A 9046-nucleotide genomic window follows, 5' to 3' on the forward strand; every position below is an offset into this window, starting at 1 on the left:
GAGAGAGAGAGAGAGAAGGATGGGTGTAAATGATATTGACTTTCTGAAAACTTTTTCGACTTTGTCTTGATTCAACTTGTTTTAGTTACATGGGATTCACTTTTACTGTTTTACTCAAATCCAATTTTGCTGCTTGGTTAATTTTGCTAGAGATTTTAATTGCGTTCAGTAGAGTTTTTTTTTTTTTTTTTTTTTTTTTTGTTCTTTAGAATAGTAATATAGAATATCTTCATTCTTCAATCTGTTTGTTGTTAGAGTTTTAATTCATTAGCTTTATAACTAATGTATATATTGCTTTTTTTAAAAAAAAATTGACTAGATTGATGATTATGAGTTTATAATATAATTTTTTATTCCAGGAATAATGAGAAGCTTTTTTTTTAAAAAAAAGAAAGATAAACCAGGTTCTTTATAAAAAGAAAGATTTGTCCAAAAAAATAAATAATTTTTTCTGTGAGACATATAAAATAAATGTTTAATATATTATTAACAATGATATATTTTAGGTTGCTTTTTGAAATATGAAAACTCGTTGTGAGCAACTGTAAGACATCTACAATTACTTTTAATATTATGCTGGATCTCATAATTATACTTAGATGCTGTTATTGATAACCCGGCCCAGTAAAAAAATCGACTTTTTTATTTTGTTACCTAGTTAAAGTTGGACACCTGTGAATTTGAATCCTAGATTCGCTGACATTGTATATTGTTATGTTAGTTAAAGCATGGACTCATGATCTATTTAGTAATGAAATTGTAGTTTGGCATTTTCATACAAAAATGAATGAACTTGTAATTTAATATAGTAGTTTGGTATGTTAATGAATATTTAACATGTATGGTAATCAATATTTACTTGTAACATGTGAATGTGAATATATAAAAATATGTCATATATAGCAGGTATGTGAATGCATGTATATAATAGATATGCACCAAGTAAATATTTTACTTATGGCAGGTATGTGAATATATATATATATATATATATATATATATATATATATATATATATATATATATATATATATATAAATATGAAATTTTAAACATTTAAAAATTTTGAATTTATAAGAAAAATTTTAAAAATATTGAATTACTAAAAGTAAAGTGTTTTTTCTCTTTTAAATTTAAACAAATAATTTAGATAAATAAATAAAAGAAACTAATGAGGCTTTAATTTAAAATTTTTGAAATTAGAAGGAAAGTCAATTAATAAAATTGATAAATACATTTATTATTACATTTATTGCAATTATTATATTTAAATAATATATGAAATTTAATAAAATGGACAAAACCACAAAATGTCATTTGAAAAAAAAATTAATTAAAAATAACCACAAAATAACAAGTTGCCAAATCAATAAGAGTGTAACATGTGCCAAAAAAAATTTCATTTATTAGACTACTAGTTGTGAGACCCGTATACTATACAGATTAGATAAAACAAAAAATTAAATATAAAGGTTTAAACAAAAATTTATTTAAATTTGAAATTTAAAATTTGTAATTTAAAATTTAAAATTTGAATTTAAAAGGAAACATATTAAATACAATATTGAGTAGTAATATTGTAATTTATTGACTATTTTCAATTAAGACAATTATTAATTAAGGTGTAATATCATGTGTTAATTAAGAAAAGATAAAAAAAATGAGAAAATGACAAATGGAAAAACATTTAATTAAAAATATTAGAAAATGTCATGTGTCCAATTGAAGGAGAGAATGACATGTGGCAAAAAAGTTTTGATTTATTAGGAAGGATATATATATATATATATATATATATATATATATATATATATCTTTCTATTCTAATAAAATAATAGTTTTATTTTCATTTGTGTCACCCTTTTAGGCCTCCTAATTAATGCATATTTTATTATCCTTTTGTCATGTGTCACCCTATTATGTCTCCTAATTAATGGATGTCACTTGTCAACCTATTAATTATTCATTTCAAATTTCAAATTTTAAATTTTCTCACTCTAACTACATTAAAAAAGTAACATTTGAATAAAAATTAAAATAAAATTAATACAAATTACAAACTGATATAATTTAACATATTTATTTAAATCAACTATTAAAATTTATATAACTAAAAAATCTCTTAATTAATAATTTATTTAAAATAATTGATTAATAATTTTGAGTTTTAATGTAAAAGTTTAATTAATTTTTTAACTGTGGTTTCCATGGGTTATAAACTAGTATGTATATATATATATATATATATATATATATATATATATATATGTGTGTGTGTGTGGCTAGGTTCATGTGTTTCTTATATTTATTATGTGTTAAAATGCATTAATAAAAATTTTGTGAAATTAAATAATTATTTAATTAAATAAAGATACATATTAAATGATTTCCATAATTGTATGTATATTAAATAATATCCATAATTATAATTCTCTTTTTATTGAAACTAATTAAATTCGTCATTAATGTCAGCAATAATATTTTTTCAGAATGAATTAGCTTCTAGGTTTTTATGTATGTGTTCATGTTTTGTTTATGGATCCACTCATTTAAAATACAACAAAGTTGCATGGAATATGAATAATGAGAGTGTATTCTACTAGAATACACTTTCATTCTGTTAGAATATATACTTTTATTTTTCTAGAATAAACTCTCATTCTGCTAGAATATACTCTCGTTCTCCATGTTTAATACAACTTTGTTATATTTTGAGTGAGTGAGTCATGAAACAAAATACGAACGCATACATGAAAACCTAGATACGAATTTATTCTGAAAGAATATTATTGCTGATATTAATAACGAATTTAATTAGTTTCCATAAAAAAATGAATTATAATTATGGATATCATTTAATATACATATAATTATGGAAATCATTTAATATGTATCTTTATTTGATTAAATAATAATTTAATTTTTACTAAATTTTTATTGGTGCATTCTAGCACAACAATATATGTGAGAAACATTTGAACATAGCTCTCTCTCTTTATATATATATATATATATATATATATATATATATATATATATGTGTGTGTGTATATATATATATATATATATATATATATCTTTATTTGATTAAATAATAATTTAATTTTTACTAAATTTTTATTGGTGCATTCTAGCACAACAATAGATGTGAGAAATATTTGAACATAACTCTCTCTCTTTATATATATATATATATATATATATATATATATATATATATATATATATATATATATATATATATATATGTGTGTGTGTGTGTGTATCAAGTAAACATGCCATATATTGTAAGTGAATGTTTTTTTATTGTTGAACTTTATTGGAAATTCTATGCTTTTCAGTAATGATATGACTTTAATGTTTTCTACATTACTTGTGTCTAAAATATATGTATCGCACGAGATGTTTTTGTCTTACATACTATTTTGTGACATGTATTTTGAAGCATGAGTTTTACTTGGCACCATATGAAAATGTTAGGTGACTTTATCACACAAGATTCATGATCAAGTCATCCTTCTTGAAACAACTTGTGACATCGACATTACACTAGTGGTTAGGTGACCTATTGCCCACCAACAAATCTGAAAACCACCAAACCATCATAAGAAAAATCTAAGTGACCAGGTAACCCTCTGCCACAAAGACTGTACAAATGACGAGCGAGTGTTCTTCAAAAGGGATGAGAACTCTCTTCGGCTCTAAATGATTTCAATAACGTTTCTTGTTTTGAAAACCAACCACTTCACTCATGTTTCAAACGCTTTCAAATCATCATGTCCAAGTTGTCCAAAGGTAGGAAAACCAAGTCTAACTTGGAAATCAGTATGAAATTTCTTGATGGTCCGGGTGATAATTAGAAACAATCAAAATGATTATTTATTTGATCTTTTTGATGATCTTCGTGCACAAGAATCTATTATTTTGAAAAGAACCTCAAGAATGGATGGTCCTTTGGCGATGGTATCAAGATGATGAGTTTTCGGAAGCTAAAAACAATCTTTTTTATAAAACAATTTATAAACGAAAAACGGGTGACTTTAAAAATAACTAGTTTGTTTTTAAACCATTTTAACAAAACTACCAAGAAGATCCAAATACATGAACTAGAAATATAATAACAACACATAGGATGTTAAGAAGACAACTTTTGGAGCCTTTGATCCCGTTTGTAATTGGGGAGTTGTTGAAGATAACAAAAAACTCAAAATTACAGATTTTCTACAATTTATCCACCATCAAGAATAAGACACTTTGAAATGCTAGTATCCATATTGTATGAAGTACTTCTTAAGCCTTAAGTGTTTAACACAATTAAACACTAAAGGAGAAACATAAATAAACACCACAACTTGCAACACCCTTCAAAAGAAAGCGAGAGAGAGGAGGAAGAGAGATGCTTAAACTGTGGATATAGTACCACCCCTTGTACTTGTATTGTTAAAAATAGTTGACCCCACTTGTTTTTGGGTTGATTATTGTTTATTGGTTTATCAGGTTTGTCCAAAGATCGATCATGCTAAAATTTCGATAGAAATGTTAAAAGTTTTATTGACATTGTACATGGTTGGCTTTGATCGTTCTTGGTTGCAACCAGAACATGCTTTACCATATCTTGTCATTGTACTAAATATGGATATAAGAAATGGGGTGTTACAAATTGGTATCAAAAACATAATTAAGTGTCGAGGCCCGAACATATGCTTACACTGTGTGAGGCTTAAGTGAAAATACGAACATAAGATGAGATTGTAAGAAAGAAAGTAAAGACTATGATACCAACAAGAAACAAGTCCTAAACCAATCTAAACATGTCCTCAAAAAGACTAGACTATATTAGGACTGTGTAGTCACAGTCCTAATCAGTCTATGTTGTCCTAAAAAAGACTAGACTGATTAGAATTGTTCAGTCACAGTCCTAATCAATCTATGTTGGTTGCTTAAATTTTATTACCCATGCCTAGGGTTCACATTCTACTTCTAGCATCTATATGGCTATTGTGGGTTACTTTAAGAAAACATGCACCTCTTTAACCAAAATAAGAAAGCATGTTCATATAATTTCTTACATATTTATACTTTGTCTCTAAATAAATAAAAAAAGATTAAAAGTAACTCAAATTTCAACTACTTTTTCCACACACAACAACACCTTGTTGTCCCACATTATAAAACTCACTCATTGTAGTAATCCCAATCGCAACCCCAAACAAAGACGCCTTTGAAGATTTCAAAACCCTAACTTTTACAAAATCCCCAACTCTCGGATTCCTATCACCACCACATTCCACCCAATCCGGGACCTCCAAGTTTGCAAAAATTACCCTATGGCCCCTATCACTTTTCCCAATAAGCTCTGTTTCGGGAGCTCTTTTATTTGGTCCTTCAACTAACACAAGTTGAATACTACCAATTTGGGAGTCAAAACATTGACCTGTGCTTTCACGAAAAGCTTCAATCAGTTGTGTGAGTCTTTTCTGTTTGATTTCTTCAGGGACATTATCGGAATAATTTCTATGTGCATGAGTTTTCTCTCTCATGCTATATGCAAACATGTATGCCATGTCATAACCCACGGACTTAACTAGAGTTAAAGTGTCATTGTGTTCTTCCTCTGTCTCATCACAGAACCCTACAAGAAATAGCAATGTACTTTCATTTATTTGTGTTTTATAATTTATAGCATAATAATTATATTTCTTATTATTAAATTAAAGAACTTTAAGATAATAGCATAAATTAAAGGGTGAAATGAGTTTTATCTGTTTGTGTATTATTATAATTTATAGCATAATATTATCATTTCTTTCTATTACAACATGCGACTTTTTTGATTTTTCGCATGAAGAATAAAATCACTCAACTTCAAGATAATTGAATAAAATAAAGGGTTAATATATTGGGGTTTTTTTCCAGATTAAACCTTAACTTTATTTATTTTATTGAAAAAGATCGTTCATTTTTTTAAATTTTTTCGATTTGGCCCTTTTAGCAGTTTTTCACGAAAAAGTTTTGTCAAATGTGAGGGCTTTTTCAGAAAAAAGAATAAAAAGTTGAGAGTTTTTTCGGAAAAAAATAAGAGGATGAGGGTTTTATTGGAAAAAAAATAAAAGGTTGAGGTTTAATCAAGAAAAAAAAAACAATATATGAGGTCTTTTATGATATTAATCCTAAAATAAAGGGCAAAATGCAAGAAATAAAAATATCCTTTCATTTATTTATGAGGTTTTATACAGAAAAGTCCTCATTATGTTGGGATTCTTTTTGATAAAGTCCTAAAAAAAAATTTGAACAGAAAAGTCCCGATTATTTAATATTTTGCCCAAATTAACGAAAAAAGTCCTTATTTTTATTTTTACAGGAAATGACAGATTATCGTGTAAAATTAAATAATCGGGACTTTTCTGTTCAAAAATAAATTAGGCCCTCGTCAAAAAAATTCCCAAAATATAATGTGACTTTTCTGCATAAAACCCTTTATTTATGCATCATTTTTTGTATTACAGCATTGTACTTCAAGAAATAGAAATATTCTTTCAAGAAATGAAAGTACAATGCGATAATAAACAAAATCAATGAAAACACATTGCTAATTCTTGCTTTTAACCCTTGAAAAACACAAAAATAGTAAAATACCAAAGAGAATTAACAGAAAACACAAAAGTTTAAAGATTCTTACCACATATGAAATCACTTGTCAACCCAACATCAGGAATTATGCTCCTTATTTTGTGCACAAGTTCTAAGTAAGCTTCTCTTGTATACCCTCTTCTCATTCTTTCAAGCATATTACTATTCCCAGATTGAGCAGGAAGATGAATATTTTTACAGATATTATGTCTATCCCTCATTATATATAACAATTCATCTGGAAAATCTTTAGGGTGTGGTGAAGTGTACCTAAACCTCATCTCAGGAAACTCCATTGAAAGCCTATCTAAAAGATCAGCAAATCTCAACCCTACTTTCTTCACCTTACACTTACTAGAAAATCCATCACTTAATTTCCAATTTACCCCTTGTTCAATCTCTTCTTCATCACTTTCATCATTGTAACTGTTGACATTTTGACCTAGAAGTGTCACCTCTTTCACTCCTTCCTTTTGAAGCTCTGCAACTTCTTTGACTATGGATTCAACAGGTCTTGACCTTTCTCTACCTCTTGTAAATGGCACAATGCAGAAAGAACACATGTTGTTGCAACCTCTCATTACAGAAACAAAAGCAGAGATGGAGTCTTTGGAGATTCGAACAGGGCTGATGTCAGCATAGGTTTCTTCTAAAGAGAGAAGAGTGTTGATACCTTTTTGACCATTTTCAACTTCTTCTAGTAAACGTGGTAAGTCCCTGTAAGCATCTGGTCCACAAACAACATCAACCATTTTGTCTGAATCTAGAATCTTGTCTTTTAACCTTTCTGCCATGCATCCGAGGACTACTACTTTTGGGGGGTGTAGAGAATGTGAACGACCAGTGGCTACATTGCTTTTCCAATGGCGTTTTAAGAACCAGAAGTAGTTGAGTCTTTGCCATACTCTTTGTTCTGCGTTATCTCTGATAGCACAAGTGTTGATGAAGATGATCTCTGCACTTTCAGGTTCGTTTACAATTTCATCATATCCGGCTTTTTTCATCACGGATAAGACGATTTCCATGTCGTTGACGTTCATTTGGCATCCGTAGGTTTCCTGATAGATGCGACCTCTTGGAAGGACTTCAGAGGATGGAACATCACTAGAAAGAGTAGAAGACAAGCATATGAGTTCTAAAGGAAAGCTACACTTTGACTACGAATGTCATACATCTCAATTTTCAGTTTCGTAATTGATATGGATTCTAAAACTGTGTTTGATTTCTAAGAAAATCCATATCAAAATTTGATCTCGAAAGTATCATAATAGCTGTTTGGAGGAACGTAGGGAGTTGTAATTATATGGAATTGTTCAAAATTCATTCACTGTGTTACAAGTAAATATCGCCAATCGAAATTGAAAGGGAAAAAATTGGAATCCATATTGACTTACTCGGCTTCAGTAGCATCGAAAGCAGTGAGAGCAGTGGCTTGAGCTTGGGCGAGGAAATGGTGAAAGCTTGGGTTACTGTTCTTCTTATCATCACTGAATATGGAGTTAATTGAGAAACTTCTTGATAACTTGAGGGAGAAAGGCCTAATGAAACGGCGTTTTGGGGGTAGACGGGGTGAAATAATGAAGAATTGTTGGGGGTTTGAAGACGCGGAGGAGGAAATAATCCTGGGATTGAAGGAATGTCTATGGAGTTTGATGCGAAGGGCGGAGATAGATGAGAGAGATGCCGCCATGGAAAGCGAGTGTGTTTTCCGGTGAGGTTTGGATAGGGGAAGAACGTGGCTGCAACTGTAAGCCCTCGTATCCGCAGCCCGCAGGGATATGTCATAGACCGACCCGACCCGACCCGACCCGACGCTACTCGACTTAATAGATTGTTTGACAAAATCTAAATTTTAACAACCTAACAAATAAAATGACAAGGTGTGAAATTTTTAAATAGCATTGAATTACTAAAAATTAAAATATAACAATATATTTCCTATGACTTAAAATAGTTCTTTATCCATTAATTATAACCAAATATTCTATTGGACAAGAGAATTTTTACACAATGTAATTATCAAAACTAGGATCTTCGAACTCCCAAAGTCCAAACCGGTTGAAAAAGGGTGAATCACATCCCTCTGTTAGGTCGAGCCCATCATGTGAGGAGTAATCGTAAAGCCAAACAATATTTTGAATGTATTATTTTTGAATTTTGATCTACTTTATGAAGTATCACATCTCAACCAGTAACTTCTCATAATAAAAACAATCCAAATTAATATAGAAACTACTTGTGATGAATCATGACTTGTACCTTATTCTATAATATAATGTGAGGTCAATCCCTTCACGTGGAGAGTAATCATAAAGACAAACAATAATTTAAGTGTATTATTTTTGAATCTGGATCTATTTTATGAAATATCACATCTCAACCAATAGCTTCTCATGATAGAAACAATCCAAATCAG

The 9046-nt window shown here is 29.0% G+C and overlaps 1 protein-coding gene across 1 annotated transcript; it reads right to left on the bottom strand.

Moving 5' to 3' along the window:
* Nucleotides 1-5029: 5029 nt before the first annotated feature.
* On the bottom strand, nucleotides 5030-8392 carry LOC145166774 (Methylthiotransferase). Its single transcript, XM_079085815.1, has 3 exons — nucleotides 8025-8392; nucleotides 6680-7734; nucleotides 5030-5632 (listed from the first exon to the last, which is right to left on the bottom strand). The coding sequence occupies exons 1-3, from the start codon at nucleotides 8318-8320 to the stop codon at nucleotides 5124-5126; spliced, it is 1860 nt and encodes a 619-aa protein (XP_078941941.1). The 5' UTR covers nucleotides 8321-8392; the 3' UTR covers nucleotides 5030-5123.
* Nucleotides 8393-9046: the final 654 nt, after the last annotated feature.

This window comes from Lactuca virosa, chromosome 3 (assembly GCF_052849685.1).
Source record: "Lactuca virosa cultivar CGN04683 chromosome 3, Lactuca_virosa_CGN04683_v6, whole genome shotgun sequence".
In the NCBI taxonomy this organism is placed as follows: Eukaryota; Viridiplantae; Streptophyta; class Magnoliopsida; order Asterales; family Asteraceae; genus Lactuca; species Lactuca virosa.

What these genes read in the sequence shown, in the direction of transcription:
- LOC145166774 (XM_079085815.1), bottom strand. Translation starts at nt 8,320, where the DNA reads ATGGCGGCATCTCTCTCATCTATCTCCGCCCTTCGCATCAAACTCCAT. An exon ending in TTCGATGCTACTGAAGCCGA is followed by an intron (nt 7,735 to 8,024) that starts GTAAGTCAATAT and finishes TACTCTTTCTAG; the next exon opens with TGATGTTCCATCCTCTGAAG. An exon ending in GACAAGTGATTTCATATGTG is followed by an intron (nt 5,633 to 6,679) that starts GTAAGAATCTTT and finishes TATTTCTTGTAG; the next exon opens with GGTTCTGTGATGAGACAGAG.